Consider the following 21,739-nt stretch of genomic DNA (forward strand, 5'->3'; position numbering starts at 1 on the left):
TACACCTGACCTCAAGGCGTATTACCTGGCAGCACAGCTGCAATAGTTTGTGAGATGGCTGGCGGACAGCAGAAACCCAGACAGAGTACAATCGCCATTCGCCCCAAAACCCCCAGTCTAACGAGAATTTTGTTGAGGCTGAAGCAAGGACCACATAGGAAGACGGAAGAAGAGACAGTAATCACGAAGTGCTGGGTGAGATGGCTGCAAAGGATGGGCTGTAGGGCCACCTACTCACCAGATATACCCATTGAAATGCTCCGTCAGTTACCAAATGGGGGAACTGGGCTGGACTAGATGACTGGAAGGAAGTTGGGATACAAGTGGTTGGGGACGTCTTTAAAGAATCCCAAATGCTCCCATTTAAGGACCTACAAGAAGAGTTTAACCTCCCGCAGGGACATTTCCTATTACATAGAGCTGTGACGGTGGCATTCCGAAAGCAATAGCGTACAGGGTTGTTAGATTGCTATAGATATGTGGTCTTTTCTGCAGGTAGGACAAAAACGGTCTACTGCATATATGGAGCCATCAGACATCGTTCAGAGGCCCTTGGAGCGATTGAGAGCATAATGGGAAGAAGACTTAGGGGAACCGATCATAGCAAAAGACTGGGATACCACTGTAGAGCACACCCTGAAGGTCTCTAGAAACACTGGGTTCAAACTCATAAACTTCATAGGGCGTACCTCACACCGGTCAGAATCAGGCGCTACTTCCAAACGGAGGAAGCGGAATGCCCAAGATGCAGGGGACAAGGAGGCACATATCCTCCACATGCTGTGGAACTGCCCGGGCCTAAGAGAATTCTGGGAGGAGGTACTAAAGACTGTCGAGAACATCATAGATAAGGAAATTCCGCACACACCAGGTTGCTGCATACTCCACTGATTCCCACACACGGCCAAGACCAAGGTTACTGGGAGGTTTCAAGACTTAGCATTTGTACTTGCGGAAAGGGAAATCACGAAGAACTGGAAGTCTGTGAGAGCACCCCCAAATAGAGAGCTGGAGGGGGGAACTGGAGAAATGGGCAGACGCAGAAAACAGAATCTTGCTACGCGCAGTGAACAGAGGTATAGGGAACCTAGAAATATCAAGAGCCTGGGGGAACCTAGTGAACGATCTGCGAACACTAGATCTAGATGACACAAAAGACGACCTGCCAAATTTGCCACCAAAGGACCAAGGCAATGAGATAGGGATGCCAGGGAAATAAAGGACCCAAAACATGGCGGGGGCTGGGGGAGCGGTCACTCCCCTTCTCCCTTCTTCCCCCCCCCCCAATTACCAAGCACCACCCCAAGTAAAAATAGCACAGATAGACGAAGATGTAACACATACTTGCTGTAATACCATCCGGATGCTGAAAAAGATTGCCCCATATTTATCGCCCGACGCCCGCAAACAGTCAACAGTTGCCCTGGTCTCTTCCAGGATTGACTATTGCAATGCACTTTATGGTGGCATTAACAAGAAATCTCTCCATCGCCTCCAGATGGTTCAGAATGCCGCAGCCAGGATGGTCTTAAACCTACCCAGGCTTTCATCTGCAACCCAGGCCAGGAAGGACCTCCATTGGTTACCTATACATGCCAGGATTTCCTTCAAGATTATCTGACTGGCTCACAGGGCTGTGTTTGGATCGGGTCCCGAAGGTATCAAGACCCTTGTCAGTCCATACACCCCTAATAGAACCCTCCGTTTGGCCTCTAGAAATCTGCTTACTGTCCCCAGATTCAAAAAGGCGAAATGGGGAGGAAGAGCCTTTTCCACTATGGCCCCGAAATTATGGAACACTCCCCCCCCCGAACTTTCTAGCCAACCCTCCTTGGGGATTTTCCATAAACTCTTAAAGACATGGCTCTTCTCTCAGTCTTACTAGCTGCATCATCTGTTTTCTTATTCTATATGTCTGTCTGTGCTCCATGCGCCTTGATGCCCCTTGGGGTTAAGTATGCGCAATACAAGTTCCCCATTCATTCATTCATTCACTGCTAACAAATACGACTGGAAATTAAGCAACTCGTTCAGGGGGTGGGGGGGGGAGGAGATTGGGAGTTGGGACCAGTTGAACATGTTGAATAATTTACATTGCACAGATATTGTGACAGGAAGAGTGGAAGAGTAATGTAATGTAAACGTGTGAACGGATGTTCAATATATGAACCGCTCAAGTGAATGTTATATGAACCAAATGGCAATCGGTTTTAAATTTTTTTACTTTCTTGTTTTTTAGGGCCTTTTAGCCTAAAATAATGATATTATTGATTGTCAGATTGGACGTTGCCCACTTCTCTGTTCACTATGAGAATAACGTTGCGAACCTTGTAACTGAAAATCCTTGCATGAGCGCCCTAGGAGGGGCACTGATGGCAGTTTCATTGATGGCACACTGCGCACGTTCTCCATGGCAAATATTTGACAGCCCCTGCGGTTTAACCATATTACAGATGTAATTCTCAGAGAATAGCCAAGGCGCTGTTAATTTCGCTCCCTCAGGAAACCCTAGGAATCTCAGATTATTGTGACACGAGAGCCCTTCTGCGTCCTCGACTCTATCTTACAGGGTTCTGGTTGGTGCAATCATTTCGTACATTTGCTTATTAAGTGTTTTAACTCCTTGATGGAGGGCTCCCATCAAGTGTTCTGCCATTTCACCTTCTCAGACACATTTCGCAGGTCAGTGTGAAGCAGATTCACCAAAGTGGATACCAAATCCATTTTGGTCTCCAGTGCAGTCCTGAAGCGCTGTATGGCTGACACCAGTGCTGCCCTTGAGGGTTCTCTTGGATGGTCCACCACATCCTTTGGCAACCTGGCTCCTACTTCAAGCATACTGTGTTGGGCTCAGCATAATTAGTGATTGTATTGCTCTGCGTAGTGCGGGCCGCATTGTCTTTCTTATATCTAAAGTGCCCCTAGAAAAGGAAACAGGCACTTTAGATATAAGAATGTCTAAATGATGATACTGGATGTCCAGTGTGATTTAATAACACTGAGTACAACAAAGATCTCCTGTATTGTTCTAATTTTTGCTCTGAATTGTGTGTGTTGTATAATTACTTTCTGGGTCCTTGTTCCTATGTACTGTTCTGCACCCAGAAACTACATTTGGGTTTACCCTTTTTAGGTAACTATCTCAGACCTGATGCTGAGCAGCATGGCCTCCAGGGAGCACAGGTCTTGCCGCACGGGTGCTGCCACTGGGTCCCACCTGGCCCAGTTATGCCAAATTGCAGTGTTTTCCGACCCTTCAGGTGATCGGGTTAGAGGCGCTCTCCTAGGGTGTGGTGCTTCCCCTCCCAAGAAAGCTGCCACCTGACCCTCTCCCAGTGCAGCTCGAGTCCAGGCATCAGAGGAATCAAGGCCTCTCCTCTTACAAGCTCAGCTGAACCTCCTAACCCTTCAAAGCAGGCCCGGTGCAGTCCAAATGAGCCTCCTGTGGGTATATAAATCTGGGCACTTATGCAGCCCATTACCACAGAGGCCCAAAGCGAGGTTCTGCTACAGTGCAGAATTATCTCACTCTCGAGGTAGAATAACAGGGTCTCAAGGAAGCACAGGCCTTGCGGGTGGTGCCACTGGGTTCATCTGCTCTGACGTGGTCACATTTCGGGTCCCCAGATGTAGGGCATTAGCAGCCCTCTCATTGTGGGTGTTATTTCCCATTCTAAAGGGCAGGATTACTCAGGATATAATTTCGAGGTTACGGAGTGCCTTAGCCCCATGTCCATCTGGCCATCTTGCTTGGCGACACCAACCCCATCAGCAGAGATGTTTAATTTAGTTTTTGCTCTTTAGATGGGACTATTTAAAGTAGTGGCAATTACCTGAATAGGAAATTGAAATCCAAGTGTTCTTGACTTGAAGGCTGGCCCTCCTACTACTGGTGGGCAAGAAGGTAATTTTAGGACAAGTTTAGAGGCATGCTGATAACCTATGCATCCACACTAGAATTAAGCTTTATACAGATAGTCAAATAACTCCGCCACATAATCTACAACTACAGGATAGCATATGAAGCAAACACATCATCAAATGTGCATATGTTTCTGTAGAGCATCTTCTGTAAGGATGAGGAACTAGCCTCACATTCACAGAAAGGATCTTTCCGAAGACAACTGATGGTCTCTGTAACTTGTCCTTTACCAAGTCATGCTTATCTGTGCATGAGTAGATGAACATTAATTAATTTTGTAAGGACTTGTTCCAGAACCACTTCAGGACAGGATCATGAAACGAAATCTACACTGAAGCAAATGAGGTTGGTAAAACACAAATGGGCTAAGGGAAGATAAAAGGGAAAATAATGGATCTCCCATAACATATTGCTTGGGGTCCAAGACACGTTTTTATGTTTTTTTCCCCCACTGGAGAAGTAGACCCAAATCCCTGCAGCACAAATACTTTGGCTGTCAGTTTACAATACGAAAGCATGGATCTCCAAAAAAGGATTGTCGCCACTTAGGCAAAAATGCTATCCATATGTATACATTGTTATAACCTCTATACATGATTCATCAATTTACTATTACAGGGTGAGCACACTAAGAAAATGTTGTGAAATCAGCTTGTATTATTGAAAGTATTTCCAGTGCAAAAACAAGTACACTTTAGCATAATTTAACAATCTATGTACACGTCTGTAAACATTTAATAATTTGAGTTTACCTATAAAGCTCCCAGAATGCACCTAAAAGCTTGAAAGCAAGGTTATTTGCTTTTAATGTAAAATGTAAACATCACATTTTCAAAATAGAAAAAAAAATTCAAATGAAAAATAATGTAAAATGGAGAATAACTGTAAAACCATTATGGGAGAAATGAAAATAAATTAGTAACTGTAATGCACTAATGGACATATAGAACAGTTGGAAACTGGGTCATGTAAGGTTTGTGATTGTCCTACATCTTGGCAAATAATGAATATTTCAGAATATATTACATAATACAACAGCATAAACAATACAAGTGAATTAAATTAAGATTATAAACATCATAGATTCAATGAAACTTTCATATAATTAATAATGTTTGCCACTTAAAACAACTATGAAAAAGGGTTAGATTTCATATTTAGGCAAACAAGAACAAATGTTTAAAAATGAAAAATACAGCTCATACTAAATACAAATCAGCTACAAGACCAGCAAAGTGATAAAAAGTTAAAGGCAAGCAAAGGATTAAAAAGAAATGACCGGTGTAATAGAGGTATAAGCAGCTCATACCACCAAGAAAATATATATGGGAAGGAAGAAAAGAAATAGTAATAATTATCTACAAACACGCTGTTCTACTTAAAATATCAAGGACATTGAAAAGAGGTAATAGAAGCTACCCAAAAGGACGCTTAGTCTGGAGGGTGTATCAGTAGCATCAGAAACCTATGCCTCAATTGTATCTCAGGTGTTTTGTAATAATGTTCTTGCATGTGAGAGTTGCAATTAAAGACGAATTACAATGCTCTCGTCTTCAATGGAATTTTAATTGTGTCTGCACAGGCTAAGAAAATCTAAATTAATGGACTTTCTAAGGACTGGTTAATTTTTTTTGCCCAACATGTTAAAACACTAGTGGCTGAGGCAAAGGGCAACTTTGACTTGGGGATCAGAATAAACATCCAACTATTGAAAGCACAATTATATTGATCAAGAATGTTATTTTTTCTCCAATTAAAGTGAACAATTTAAGATGCTGAATGTGTTACCTTAAATCTTTGAGGCTGATGAAATTGAATTGTGGCTTTGTTCTGATCAAAATCCTTTTTCAGTTGCAGAAAGTTCACTTTTCCATTTTTGTTCAACACTTTTTTTTTCCCATTCACACATCGACAAACATTAACATCTCTTCCATAATAAATGCCCAGGCGAGACAGCTCCTTCAAATCTGTAACCTGAAATAACGATTGGTAGTAAGCAGCTATTGCTGGGTTGTCTCGCTTAATAATCAATGGCTGTTGTTCCCAGTAGTTTTTGAAGAATTCATCTTGAGTAACTGGAGCAATCAAACTTTCGAAAAGAGTGACAGGACTGTCAAAATCCAAATGGAAATGCGAGTATGCTTCTTCTATCTTTGCCAGTTTAGTAGCGGGGCCTGGACTTTCTGTTTCAGAGTTGGGTCTTCCTTTCTTTGGCATGTTCTACGGAATGTGTAAAGAAAAGAAAACGTCATTAGAAATTCCACATGTCATATCACTTTACAGCATCTTCTTCTGTTTTAAAGTTCAACAGTTGTTTTTTCAGAATTAAAATAACAACCAGGGTCTTTAAATGGGACAAATATTTGTGTCCGAGGTTGAATTTGAAACGCAGGCAAAATGTTATGTCGACTTGTATAGCGAACTTACACCGTTATCAAGGGTATCCATTACATCTACTTTACTTAAGTACTTCTGTCTTTAAGGTGGCAAGCTTCCTAGGATAGACACTCTGACGAGACTGCTAGCATAAACTTTAACAGCCTGAAAATGGGCACTCGGGACGTGTCTGGTCTTCAGGTTGCTCCACAAAAGGAAACCTCTCGCTCCCAACTCTTGTGGTGAGACCCCAGTTTTAATATGTTACATTTTATACGTTGTGCTGGTCACAAATTTTTATGTTTCACTGGCCTTACTCCCTGCAGACTTGAGGGTGTGGTCTTGAGGTTCAGAGACGGCACTGCAAGTAAGTGAGTAAGCACACTAATGCCCTGACTGAAGGTGACTGTTCTACTTGTAGCTTTATCTCCTCTGTGACTCAGGGGAGAAAAAGGAGGCAATACAGGGTCCCAGAAGGCCCCTTTTTTCCCAGACCAACTGTACATGCTCCCACGTGGGAGGAAAGCAGCTTCAAGAGATGGCTTGTAGGAGCATCCTGGTGCCTTCTTAAGCCAGGAACCAGTCAAATCAAATTTTATTCGGCAAAAAAGTCATGCAAGTCACAAGTAATTTTCATAGAGTATACAATTGTTAGAATATCATTTTTCAATAAAAAGGAGCTAAAATATACTAGTATCCAAAGAGCAGATCCTCAGACTTATTCAAAAAGGCAATGTGTTATGGACCATTTAAACATTCAACAGGCTAGAAAGCTAAAAGACCTATAAAAACAGGGGGGGCTGTTCTCTCTAATGAAGTGGGATCCTCATATCTATTTTTAAGTGCTACCGCTTTCCTAATAAAGTTGAGAAGAGCAAAACACACATCTATAGTTAGGAGATTTTGTAACAAAAATTAGGCCATCCGCGTGGGATCTCAGGTTGGATAGCCGTAGAGCAGGTCTTCAAAAATCATGTCTAGGGTCCACCTATAATGGGCAGAACAAAATTAAGTGACAAGTGCTCTGTTTAGTAGTTTGGTCACACACACAGGGAGGTAGGTCATGTGCCCAAACACATTAAACAGAGAAGGCCACTTTAAAATGTATTGTCAAAAGTCTAAGAAGAGAAAGGTAACAGTTATATACAGGATTAGTGACCGAGACATGGACTGTGCATTCCGTAACCTTACATTTGTGCGATGGTTAAATAACATGTTTTGACTAACTCTGGTTTTTAGGGTGATCAAATCAGGATTTGTGAACAACTCTTTTAGACCTATTACTTCGTCCTGGTATCAACTGAAGATGAGAGCCACTCGCTCCTCAACGAAAAGGGGCACTGGTTTTGGATTTTGGTGTGTTCAATAACTGCACATATGTCAATCTGGCAGAGAATGCTTATAGGTTCTTAGTTAAGGGTGTTGTTAAGGGTGTTGTTTAGCAATTATTCAAGACGAACTTACAATTGTTGGTCTGACGCCAATGGAAATGTACGCTGCTGGGGCAGACATCATAGTGATATTAAAGAAAGGGAAACCCCCATCAGCACCACGGTCATATAGGCCAATCACATTAATGAACGCTGACGCGAAAATATTCTCTAAAATATTAGCAAAACGACTTGCTAGGATTATTGAGAGTTTGGTAAGCCAATCACAGCATGGCTTTATTCCCGGCAAAGGTACTACTCAGCATGTCAGACAGGTAGTTACAATGTTTGATGCAGCCGGAGTCCCAGGAGACCCTATGGCTGCCTTGTTCCTTGACGCGGAAAAAGCGTTTGATAGGGTCTCTTGGGACTATCTGTGGGCAGCAATGAGATGGTGAGGTATTGGAGAGAGCTACATAAACCTGTTCAGACCCTGTATAGAGAACCAACAGCTAGGATTAGGGTGAACAGAGGCTATTCAACGGCTGTCAGGATTCATAGAGGGACTAGACAAGGCTGTCCCTCATCCCCCTTGCTGTTTGCCCTATACCTGGACCCTTTGCTGCGTAACCTAGAGGCCAATCCTGCTATTCCTCAGATAAGGATAAATGGCAGGGAGGTACAAACATTGGCCTACGCGGATGATATGGCCATTTTAAGATCTAACCCGACTATAGCTGTCAGGGAGGTGGAAGCTGAAGCTCAGCCTTTTGGAGAGGTCTCTTGCTACAGGCTTAACAAAGCTAAGACCCAGATAGTTTAAAATACCTACACATTCTGCAGCTATACACGGGTCACCAGCTCTGCAGTATATCTGGGGGTGGAGGTTTTGGCAGATTTGGATAAGGTGGTGGAGAGTAATATGTCTCCGCTAATTGCTAAAGTAAGAGTAGACTTAGAGAGAATCAATAATCTACATTTATCCCTTGTTGGCTGCACCAACGTTATCAAGATGCTCGTTTTGCCCAAGTTTCTTTATTTTTTTAGAGCCATTCCTTTATATTTTGAGGCTAAGTGGTTTAATGCTTTAGAATTAATTCTCAATAGATTTATTTGGGCTCTTGGCAAAACATGCTGGGCATATAGGTTTATTTCTCTCCCTAGAGATAGAGGTGGATGGGGTGCCCCGGATTTCAGGTTATACTATTGGGCAGCGACTCTACAATACATGCAGGGGTTGATCGTGGGGGAGGTATAGATCAAAGAATCACTAATAACTCGACAGAGGTATATGCACCGGTTTTTGGGGTGGAGGTGGAAAATTGTTTTTAGGTCTCAGCTTAGAGACGCGCGAAGCGCATTCTCGCCAGAGAACTATAGCAATCGTTTCAGCCGACAAACCTGACAAGAGCTGGTCACGCGCCCAGCATTGTGAATGGGAGAGGGAGCGACAAGAGCTGGCCACGCGCGGATTTGGTCGCGCTCACGGCGACGGCGTCTCCGCCGCGCCGATGACTGCTCTCTTCCTCAGCAGCCTTTGCCTGGCTACATCTCCCGCACCTGATGTGCCGCACCGCCCTTTGTGCCCCCTGAAGTGTGCGCTGTGCGAGTCTCACCCCCATCACGACTCACACAGCCTCTCTGCCTCGCCTGCGCCCTGGGTCACTGAGCGTACGCCAGGTGGCGCGGGCACTGTAAGCGCGATGCGTGAGACTCAGTAGGTTCGTCCCCCGATCGGCGTACGAGGCGCACAGAGGTGTTCAGGCCTCACGGACAGCGCGTCCCCGCCTTAGGTCTTGCCTGCAAGCTAGGGAGGGCGTGTTTGGAGCCTCTTGTTACCCACTAAAAGAAGGAACAGTGCCTGAGGTCCAGTAAAGTGGTTTGAGGGGAATTTAACACTGTTTGAAGATTGAACATTGCTAGTAAGAACTGTGACATCCCAAAAAGTAACTGGAATCGTTTTAAAGTGACTGAAACGGGTGGCGCGCACAACCACGCGCTCCGATTCCGGCAGGCTAGTCACACCCACACCAACACAGAGACGCGCGCGCACACACACACACACACACACACACACACACACACACAGGCACACACGCAGAGATATACACACACGCAAACACACACTAGCGCACACACACGAGCGCACACACACGAGCGCACACATACAGAGACACACACCACCACCCCCGCCGCACACACACAAGAGCGCGCACACACACACACACACGAGCGCACACAGACACCCCGCCTCCCCCCCCCACTACAACTAAGCCCCACTCACCTCATCGGCGAAACTCCGGACTTCAGCCGCCACCGCGAGGCTCTCCCTCGGGCATGGGAGCCCCGCGTCACCACTGCTCCTCTCCTGACTGCTCCTCTCCTGGCCAGCCACTCCGTGGGCACGAGCTTCCAGCAGGAAACGGAAGTCCCGCCCCACGGTAGTTTTCGTCACGCGCACCACAGCACCAGCGGTAAGCGGGCTTCGGGGGGCTTCATTTTTTTTTTTTTAGGTGTATTTTCTTTGCTCTTGTTTAGGTAGCCTTTTAACCACTTAACGGGACATTTCTGAGACAGTGAAACGAAGTAAACATGCAGCTGAGGCAGCAAAGTCTTTACATTGAGAAACTTCGCTGCATTTATCCAGCCACGTTGCCCCCAGTAAAAAGAAGAAAGCACTGTAACAGCTGTGAGCCCGTGCCTAAGGTGCATCATCAGAGCTGTGTGAATAATAACTACATCACTCCATAACGTCCACTTGCCTTTTATCTGCTAGCAGGGGCCCAGACATTAAAATTATCCTTATACCCTCGGGAACTGGGACCCACTGCATAGCTTTTAAACATCACGTTCACACCCACTTATCACAGCACACTCAGTAAGTATACCAGCTCCTCAGTAATCTGGAGTCGCAGCACACCCGGGACACATTCGGTGTCACTGTGGTGGGCCCGATGATGAAGCATGCCACCAACTAGGTTTGTGGGTGAGGGCTTCATGATCAAACCAAATGGTTTGCCCACAGACGTACCCTCTGAGTCTCGCCAACACAACTAAGCTAGTCCTTTCTTGATACTATGAATAATAACTGCGTCAGCCCCGTGCATGAGGTGCATCATCAGAGCTGTGTGAATAATAACATCTGTGAGCCCATGCCTATGGTGCATCAGAGCTGTGTAAATAATAACTGCGTCAGCTCCGTGCGTGAGGTGCATCATCAGAGCTGTGTGAATAATAACAGCTGTGAGCCCGTGCCTAAGGTGCATCATCAGAGCTGTGTGAATGATAACTGCGTCAGCCCCGTGCGTGAGGTACATCATCAGAGCTGTGTGAATAATAACAGCTGTGAGCCTGTGCCTTAGGTGCATCAGAGCTGTGTGAATAATAACAGCTGTGAGCCTGTGCCTAAGGTGCATCAGAGATGTGTAAATAATAACTGCGTCAGCCCCGTGCGTGAGGTGCATCATCAGAGCTGTGTGAATAATAACAGCTGTGAGCCCGTGCCTAAGGTGCATCATCAGAGCTGTGTGAATATTAACTGCGTCAGCCCCGTGCGTGAGGTGCATCATCAGAGCTGTGTGAATAATAACAGCTGTGAGCCCGTGCCGGAGGTGCATCATCAGAGCTGTGTGAATAATAACAGCTGTGAGCCCGTGCCTAAGGTGCATCAGAGCTGTGTGAATAATAACTGCGTCAGCCCCGTGCGTGAGGTGCATCATCAGAGCTGTGTGAATGATAACTGCGTCAGCCCCGTGCGTGAGGTGCATCATCAGAGCTGTGTGAATAATAACAGCTGTGAGCCCGTGCCTAAGGTGCATCATCAGAGCTGTGTGAATGATAACTGCGTCAGCCCAGTGCGTGAGGTGCATCATCAGAGCTGTGTGAATAATAACAGCTGTGAGCCCATGCCTAAGGTGCATCATCAGAGCTGTGTGAATAATAACAGCTGTGAGCCCGTGGCTGAGGTGCATCATCAGAGCTGTGTAAATAATAACTGCGTCAACCCCGTGCGTGAGGTGCATCATCAGAGCTGTGTGAATAACAACTGTGAGCCCGGGCGTGAGGTGCCTCATCAGAGCTGTGTGAATAATAACAGCTGTGAGCCCATGCCTAAGGTGCACCATCAGAGCTGTGGGAATAATAACTGCGTCAGCCCCGTGCGTGAGGTGCATCATCCACATTACTCAGGTCACCTAAATTCCTGCACTCTCTACCACACTGCTTTCAAAAAAGCATACTCTTGCACACACTCTCACTGCTCACCAATTCAAAGTTTGCTAAAAATGTTATGCAACGCATTGTCATACACAATGCCAATAACTCAAACTTTAATGCTGCGAGACCTATTGCATTGTAAATGCTTGTTTAAATTGTACTGATTTTGTATACTATAAAAGGACGAGGTTCAAAACGGTTAGTGCTGATATCAAAATCTGGAGTGCCTTTTTAAAAAACTTTGGTTTAGGCAGATATAATAGATACACGAGGTTGTATAAAAATATATAATTTCCACAGGCGGTCTTCGCGGATTCAACCATGGCAGGCTGGGCTGAAAAAGGGATAGTAAGGATTGGTGATATTATGGACTTGGATAGGATGGTGCACTTCGCTGAACTAAAGGATAAATATGGCATAGATACTAAGAGCTTTTTTAAATACCTGCAAGTTAGGAGTTTCTTGAATGCTAAACAGGGTGATTCTGCAAGGTTTGGCAGCAATGAAATCCTGGATAAAATAGAGAAAGGGGGTGACTGCACGATACGTAGTTTTTACGCAAGCCTAGCTGCATGGAAACCAGATGATATAGGTAAATACAGTACCAAATGAGCCGAGAAACTGAGCGGCGAAATACACTGGTTTCAGGAGTCATTGGACTTAGGGCGTACAATCCTTTGTTCAGCACCCAGGGCCGGACTGGCTACCGGGCAGTTGTGTGAGCTGCCGAGCAGGGGGATGATTTCGTTGATGGGGACCTGTGTGTGCAAAACGAAATTCGTTTTGCTTTTTTTTTATTTCAAAGCGCACGCAGGTCCCCATCAACGAAATAAGCCCACACCACGGAGAAATCATGACCCTGCTCGGCAGCACACACAACTGCCCGGTAGCCAGTCTGGCCCTGTCAGCACCCCTGCAGGCGCAGCACTATAAAACACTATACTCCCTTTATTATACACCAGCAAGGATAGCAAAATGGGGAGGTACTTCAGGGATTTCCTGTCCTCGCTGTACTTTCCTAGAAGCAGATATTGTACATATCTTTGCTACTTGTCCCCAATTACACACCCTTATTAGAGATATAGAGTTATTCTTAGCCAGATCAATAGGTATCCAAATAACACTTACACCAACCTGGATATTATTGGGGATTAGCCCAGATGGTGACACCTCACAGAGGGACTTTTTGTTTGTAGCTATGGCAGTATAATACAGACTATGCATAGCCAGGGCCTGGCTGGATAAAAGCCCCCCTGTATTACAAACTTGGTTGGCAAACCTCCTGACCGTATATAACTTGGAAAAATCAATCTATGCACGGAAAGGTAGGAGAGGGAGGCAGCTTGGGCTGAGAATATGGGACCCCGTTAGGAGATGGAAAGAGGGATTGGAACTGTTTTGAGTGATGGAATAATTGAACTAATTTGTATTTCCCTGTTTTCTTTTTTCTTCATTTTTTTTTACAAACTAACATAGATAGTCTATAGTATCGTAATATACTGCAATGAAGCTTAATTGTACTATGTATTTACTGTATATAAGTTTGATGGTTTATATATACTGTATAAAGCTGTGCTTTGATGTAAAAGTACTGGAAGATAAATGGGAAAAAACTTTTTAATAAAAAAGATTTAAAAAATAACAAAAAGGAAATGTACGCTGCTGGGCAAAAGCCATCCTACAAAAATACTTTACTAATTTGCTTTTGTGCTTCAAGTGCTCATTAAAAGTAATGGATCGGTACCAAAGGCAACGTGTTTTCAGAATAGGTATTGCAAATCCTGGGCCAGGCAAAGTTTAACCAACTTCAAGTACACAAACAAAATTTAAGGAGTCGAATTTCACATTTAATTTACAGATATAGCTACTGTGGCTTGCATCAAGTGAGCAGGCAAGCGAAGTTGGAAATATGAAGTGTGGTTCGATAAAGGAAGTGAGAATACTGTGGTCTCGTAAGAAAAATAAATTGCTTCATGAATACACTTGAAAAGAGACTGTTTTTTTCAATTCATCACATATTTCAACTGCTACTTATTTAGATCTACCATATATTCAAATTACAAGTGCACAATTATATATTTCTTAAACACCGCAAATGTATAATTAAATATTTTCTAATTATTTTCAGAAACACGGGACAGGTAGTTTCAACAACATCAGTCTAAAAACCTAAGGTGTGGTCACATTAATTCAATACAGCATCAATGTGCGACAGAAGTGCACCTTCGCTTAAGATGCCCTTCCCGCCATTTCTGTATAATTCTGTGTACGTACCGCACGCGAGGATTATGCATCTGCGTGTCTTCATTTATTTCATAGCAGCCATAAAAAACTACCACATTAGTCTGGAATAAATGACCCATGAGCACCAATAGTGAACCTCAACAGCAACAACCAGTCAGTGATAAGCAGTGCAAAGATTACAGCCCTAAAGAAAACAGCACTTCCACTTTCTTCCCTCCTCGAAAGTAAGTGCTTTCTCCTGGAAGCTGTTGTTTGTTTGGGGATAATATTCAAAATTTATAAACATTTAACAAATGCTTTTAGATAGAAGTTAGCATTTCTGCCATTTCCCTTAATTTGTCTGCCTTGCTTTGCATGAACTGTCCTGGTTTGCCATATCTGTCTTGCAGGCCGTCGGTAATAACAACCCCCTCCCCCACCCCTCCCAATAATTCTTCCCACCTCATCCACCACCCCCAAAGGTCCACCTTCCGGCAACGCCTGCGCATTCTGAGGCATAAGGCAAGGTGGTATTTATGGTCGAAGTGTGATGTCGGCCAACACCCACAGGTCAGCACCATACCTTACCCTTTTCTGCGATGCAGAGGCAGGCAAACCACTGACATTGGTACCTGATAAGGCAGGGCGTCAGAAGAACCCGTTAATATGTGGTGTTTGACCACGGAGGCCAGAGGGCCCTTTTTCAGGAGACATGCTACACCACTTCTCCTATCTGATCCAGGTCCGGAAACAGCCCACAGACAGCAAAGAAAGAAGCACAACTGTATAGTCCATGAGGCCCTTACATGCCAACATTTTAGAATAGGCAAGTGTTTTGAGTTTAAAAAAATAATCTTGCAATTCCCTCGTGTTCTATTGAAGCAGAAGCAATATTAAGCGGGAGATAGCCGAAATAAAGCCATTTTTGGCTTCAAAAATGGGGAGTCTCTGGCATGAGTCTGTCTATCGGCCTGTATAAAGGCCTGTCAAGACTGAACTGATTAAATAAGTACTAAGGAAGGTAGGCTTTCACTTTCTACCTACAAGCACCTACCCAATGAGTGAGCATTTGTGAAGGTAGGGGGGGGCGAGATGTCTAAGTCTTCCTGCATAGCTGCTCTTGTGCCATGCAAATACTATACTACCCTGCTCACCATGAAAGGGTCTTGAAAAACTGATCTCCTAGAGAGATTTAAGAAGATCAATATTTTTCTCCTTAGGGAAGGGACCGGTGGAGCCATTAATACTGCTCTGGAATCCCTTAATAGACAAATCTTGCTACTGGCAGAAGCCCAAAGCATGAAAGTGGGGAAGAAGTTTGGGCATATCAGACTCAGAAGCTTAGGGAGCAAGGTTCTTCACTTGCAATGCAAGGCCAAAAGAAGAGCGATATCATGACCCAAACAGACACCTTTAAACAGCTTTAAAAAGCATTCTTGAAGAAAGCATACACCCCCTGCACTAAATTTCTCTGCTTCTGGAGACGATGCTGGGCTTACCCACGATAGCTGGGAAAACCTCTTCCAAATGGGGAGGACACCAAGCTAATGGGAAAAATCTGGTGTTGATCAGGGTGGCGATTCACGGGATAACCCCAGCCCAAGTAGACTTTGGCGCTGAGAAGTCAGGATCAATTCACCCTGGCTGGAGAAAAAGGACTCAAAGGGCTCATTCAACAAGGTGGGGGGTGAAACATGTTCTACTCGATGGATATTTAACACCTGCGGTCTTCTGAGAGGACCTCAGCTGAAAAGATGGTACAGATCATCTGCAGCAGGTTGAGAAAACCCCAAACAGGTCAGGGGCCGCCTGCGGGCAGAAAGAACATGACTTCCCCTTGAAGGCAAGGTCACTCTCTGGCCTGCAACAGAGGCACAATGTCCTCTTTCTTAGGATAGGCACAATGTCCACCTTTCTGGCAAAAATTGTAAACTATCCTAACAAAGGGAATGACTGCTCATGAAGAGTTTGAAAGACAAGCAGCTTAATCGATCCAGCCCACAACAAAGATACCTTATGTGGCCAAGCAAGCTAAGGTATTAGGAAATCTAATACCCCAGTGGTTGGTTAGAGATTCTTCTTTGAGAATACAGACTGAACCCTATCCACCAAGTGGAGGTGGTTCCTTCTTATAAAGTAGACAACAAGCTAGGGACCTAGTAACTTTGGAAGTCAAACCTATGGCGGAGGGTGACTTCTTCCGAAGACCCCCTTTATAAAAGAAAGGTTCATTATAATGTTCTCTTCCGTGGGCAAAGTCCAATAATTAAGGAGGTCGGAAGATTTTTGGAGGGGCTGGTAGAGGTAGGTTAAGCAGCGGGGCACCCTACTCTTCTTTTTATCCTCCCAAAGAAATGCAAATGCCAAACATGCAAACCAATGGCAGGACCAGAAGAAGTTTGCAGGATTCTTCTCTACACAAGGTGCTGACAGCGTTCAAGACAGCTGCGGAGCACTACGGGGTGGTTCCAACGCATCAGAAAAACTAAAAAAAAAATTACCCTTTTCCCCCCAAACTAAAGGTAGGAGGGAGACTGGCTGTGCTCCTTCAGAGGTTGTAAACAACATTCCCAATGAAAGATATAGTTATAACTAAATATTCTGCACATATATTAATCCAGACATTATGGACCATGATTGAATGCCACAGGATGGTTACCAATACAAAATGAGTAATTAGTGAGACGGTTTGCATCACTGAATCCCCCACATGTGGGTAACACAAACACTTTAAAAAATACCATGCATCTAATATCTTTGTTGTGTTGGATATTAGGATCTACATTCCTTTACTGAGTATCAGCAGTCAGCCATCTGTTATCATTGTGCAATGTAACAAGTGATCTACAAAAGAGTGAAGCAATGATTATCAAACCCATCACTGAAGTGGGTTATAGTGAAATTCAAAAAGAAGGGGTGACGAGTCTGAAAGATCAGTCATCTTAATCTTCTCCAGAGGAGAAACTCCATAATGGCTTACAGAACATGTGTTATCCGGCACTCAAAACTATTAACTAAACATGTTGTCCAAATACAGTTTGACCTAATAGTAATTTCAGAATGAATTCCAACAAAGTCACATAATGTAGACTCAAATGTCGTTTTTCTTAAAAAAGTTAATGCCTTGATTCCTAATCATCTCTTTTTTTAAAAAACAACTAGCGGTAGTAAACGAGTTTTGTCCTGTCCGATACTTCTTCTGGGCTACAAGACATAGAATATAAACACATTTAAAATAATCGTACGATGAGATTCAAAACACCTCAGCAAAAACCCTAAGTCTTCTTACAAACTGCTCATTATATACAGAAAAAAGTTTTATCGTAAAAACAATTCGCGCGTCTCGCCAGAGAACTATAGCAATCGTTTCAGCCGACAAACCTGACAAGAGCTGGCCACGCACCCAGCATTGTGAGAGGGAGTGACAAGAGCTGGCCACGCGCGGATTTGGTCGCGCGCACGCTCACGGCGACGGCGTCTTCATTCCCATGTAACTAATTTTACCAGTAGGCACTGTACGATACGCCTACTGGTAAAATTAGTTACATGGGAATGTGCTCCCCTACCTTTTCAATAAAGCGTGGAACCAGACAGGGGTGCCCCCTGTCACCTTTGTTATTCGCCCTTATAATGGAACCATTTCTAATAGCATTACAGAACCAGGACCAGATTTCTTCTTTTCTATTTGGCTCAAACTCTCTCAAAATAACCGTATATGCTGACGATATTGCAATATATTCTACAAATGTGTCAGAAGCAATGAAAGGTATCGTAACAGAGGCAAAAAAATTCGGTATGGTTTCAGGATACAGGCTTAATACCGGTAAGACCCAAATTGTCATGAACTATAAGCCACCTACTCCTGTGACGGGGGTTTGCGAGGCAGCTATCTATTTAGGGGTTAAAATTTCAGCTAACATTACCTCAATATGTGCCTTAAATTATGAGTCGCTATTAAAAGAAACTATCATATCACTTAAGAAGTGGCATAAACTACCTTTAAGTAGCATTGGCCGAATAAATTTGGTCAAAATGAAGATTTTGCCTAAATACTTATATCTTTTTCGCTCCATTCCTTTACGGGTAGACAATTCTTATTTTAATAGACTAGATGGCATCATTAGTAGCTTCATCTGGGGTTATAAAAAAGCTCGCCGTGCTATCACTTTACTCAAACTTCCATTTAATCAGGGTGGCTTGGATCTCCCAGACATTAGATCTTATTTTTGGTCTGCTTTTTTGACTCGTTTTCGTAGTTTGGTGATCCCCAATAACAGATTTTTTATCATAAATTCATGCTGGGGGAGAATGTAAATATGTCCCTTTACAGATTAAACAACAATGCAATAAGATCTATTCTCTTGCTTTTTCTTTTTTCTGTTATGTAAAGTCTTTGATGCTTTATGATTTTATTATTTTATGTATCTCCTCGCTCATGTTATTTTATGGAACGAATTATCTTTGTATTTATTTTTTAATTTTACGTTTCATATGTTGCTTATTCCTCATGATGCTAATAAAAATATTTTTTTTTTAAAAAGAATGAATTCCAACAAAGTCACATAATGTAGACTCAAATGTCGTTTTTCTTTAAAAGTTAATGCCTTTATTCCTAATCATGTCTTTTTTTTTAAAAACAACTAGCCGTAGTAAACGAGTTTTGTCCTGTCCGATACTTCTTCTGGGCTACAAGACATAGAATATAAACACATTTAAAATAATCGTACGATGAGATTCAAAACACCACAGCAAAAACCCTAAGTCTTCTTACAAACTGCTCATTATATACAGAAAAAAGTTTTATCGTAAAAACAAGTCGATTGAATTGGACTACATTCACTGTGAATTATATGTCATTTATTAATACAATTATTTCTTTTGCTATTCACAAAGTTACGATACATCAACCAATTATCTATGCATTGTTGATTTGATATGTCATGGACCCATTTTGATAATGCCATTGGCAACAGCAACAAATAGCACTACATGTTTTTGCATTCAATGGCATCAGCTTTCTTACATCATTTTGTCATAACGATGATAACATTACAGTTATTTGTTTGATAAACATGTTGGCATGGCAGCTCCAGTGAGTTGTATTTGATCAGTCTCATCACTTAAAGTCCAGTATGCCTAGGATGTCTACGAACATGGCCGGTGGGAAGTAACATTTAAAGGCCAGAGCTGTGGGGATGACCATGATAAACAATACATTTAACAACCAGGGGGTAGGACATACAACGTGGAGCTGAGCTGGAGTGTCCCCACATGTCTGCATATGTGTGTGGGTATATCATCTATTGTGCCAGCGCCTATTACTTTGTCGGTAGGCCTCCCGTGAATGCACGCATCGGATTTCCGATGAACTATTGGCAGCTGCAGGTCTGGTGTCTGGATGGCCCAGGGGCACGGTTTGGTTCGCATGTGTGGTGTTACCCGTCCAGGTCAGGTGTCTTTGAGGATTGACCTGGCGGGTCTGCGCGCTGTTGCAGTGTTATTAGGATCGCTTCCCAATTTACAGATATTGGAATTTTCCTGAGGCCTATAGTTTCTTCACATCGGATCGCTATGCCTTCTGCTGTGGCCCATGCGAGTGTGGAATGTCTCCAAGCCTGAAAGTGTGGGGGATCGGGCGCCTTCCACCTTTTCGAGATTAGCCTCTTGGCCGCCACTATGCCCAGCTCTAAGAACCTGGAAGGGACCATAGTATTTCGGGTCCTGCAGAATTTGTTCAGCAGGTACACCGGCCAGTCAAAGGGTATATCTCTTGGTGCAGTTGTGCAGCGCTTCTGCCACTTATCTCCAGTATGCACTGAGGCTGGTGCAGCTCCATAGCATATGTACCAGATCTGCATCAAGAGCAGCACATCTAGGACAGGTGGAGTCGGTACGATGAAAATATCTAGTGATTTTAGCTGGCGTAAAGTACGCGCTTTGTGTAATGGGCGTCCGCAGACATTTTTCCAGGGGGGGGCAAAATGTTAACGTCATCACCATCCTCCGACATAATGTGTGCCAGGTGGGGCACAAGACTGGGGCGCAGAACTAGGATAGACTCAATTAAATGCCAGGAATCCAGGACATGTGACTGACCCTGCCACAGGCCAACAAACACCGCATGTAGGGAAAACGCTAAACTTTCTGACAAGTGCTGCACTGTTTTTGGTCTTTAAATGAGAGGAGGAGCGGTTGAGACTATTGAAATGAGGGATTAAAGTTAAAAACAACAGCGGATTAACTGCGGATCGAGGAATTCCATTCGTGGTGATTGGGAAAAGCAAGAACCCTGGCTGCGCTCTGTTCGGCTTGCAGTAACGGAGCTCCGCAGCCGCACTTGCCTGGTGACGTGGCGGGCGTGGTCTGCAGCGAAGCCCGAGCAAGACGCGGATTCGGACGACGGCACCCAAAACATCATGCCGCCTCGCAAGAACGGAAATTAACCCCCGCTGAACATGAAAGCTGCGGGGGCAGTACCGGCTTCAGTGCCTGCTACTGAGGAGAAGTCAGAGAAACTCGCGAAAATTGATAAAACGGTTGATAAGCCCGGAACCAAAGGAACGGCGGTGAGTTCAAAGAAAGGGAGTTTGCTTAAAGTGAAAGGTGCCGAGAAAACGCAGTCCCCCTGTCTGATAAATGATGAGGCGGCGAGCAGAAATGAGGGACAATTGGGGAGCGCAGTGGAAAAACACTCACCGTCCCGGGGATGTTCTCTGGTAAGCCTACAGTTACAAAAGTGGTGGCAAAAACCCCTCTTAGCATAATGAATGTTGTCGGCACCACTAACGCTATCAGCGTGCCTGAGCAAGATAATGACGAGGTGAAAATTGCCAATGTGGTAGTTAATAAACCTGTTACTGATGGTCCTGACAAAACTGAAACCATCTCAACTCCTGAGGCTTCTTCGGTAGTACACACTGTCATCGGAGGGGCTGAAGGGGACTCTGAGAAACAAGCGTGTGGTGCGGATACCGACTCTGATATTACTTCTGTTTTTCAAACTCCGGTAGGAGGCAGGCCGGATATGGGATCTGGTACTGGTAGTATACCAGATATACAAGACGGAGATAGTTTTTTTTCTTTGGCTGAGGAATCAGACATAGACTGCACCACTGACTCAGAAAATGTTGAGGATATTTCGGGCGAAGATAGTGGGAGTCCACCAACCACTGCGGATACTTTGAGAAGGGCTACACCTCGGCATAATAAAGCTAGGCGGATACCTTCTGCTTGCCTAGGATGACGGGAGAGTGGTTGCTCCGAAATCAGTAATAATCTACAGTGGGACTATTCCATAGCCACAACTAGTCTAGCTGGCATGGAAGGGCTCCGAGGACAGGAAGATGATCTGCGGGGGCCCGCCAGTAAAACTAACTTACCTCCATCAAATACCCTGATTTATGCTATGCTCAAATCTATACAAAGTGAAGCACGACAAGAACATAAAAGAGCGCAGCTGGCAACAAAGAAAATACAAGAGGCTATTCGTAAAAATACTAAAGTCTGTGCAGAGGTCATAGCCAGGACAGCCGCCCTGGAGGAACGAATCGTCGGACTGGAAGCTGATCTAGAAAATGTAGAATCAAAGACTACAGCTAATGATGAAAGGTTTACCGATATATTATGGAAATTG

At 44.0% G+C, this 21,739-nt stretch overlaps 1 protein-coding gene across 3 annotated transcripts in view; it reads right to left on the bottom strand.

Annotated features, from left to right (window-relative positions):
* RIOX2 (ribosomal oxygenase 2) overlaps positions 1 to 21,739 on the bottom strand; it is a 905,982-nt gene that overhangs the window by 631,484 nt on the left and 252,759 nt on the right. For all 3 annotated transcript variants that reach the window (XM_078657815.1, XM_078657817.1, XM_078657816.1), the window contains one exon: positions 5,711 to 6,142. In XM_078657815.1, the coding sequence (XP_078513941.1) occupies positions 5,711 to 6,139 (429 nt within the window). In that variant the 5' untranslated portion in view covers positions 6,140 to 6,142. The remainder of the gene's footprint in view (positions 1 to 5,710; positions 6,143 to 21,739) is intronic.

Source organism: Lissotriton helveticus, chromosome 8 (assembly GCF_964261635.1).
Source record: "Lissotriton helveticus chromosome 8, aLisHel1.1, whole genome shotgun sequence".
Classification (NCBI taxonomy): Eukaryota; Metazoa; Chordata; class Amphibia; order Caudata; family Salamandridae; genus Lissotriton; species Lissotriton helveticus.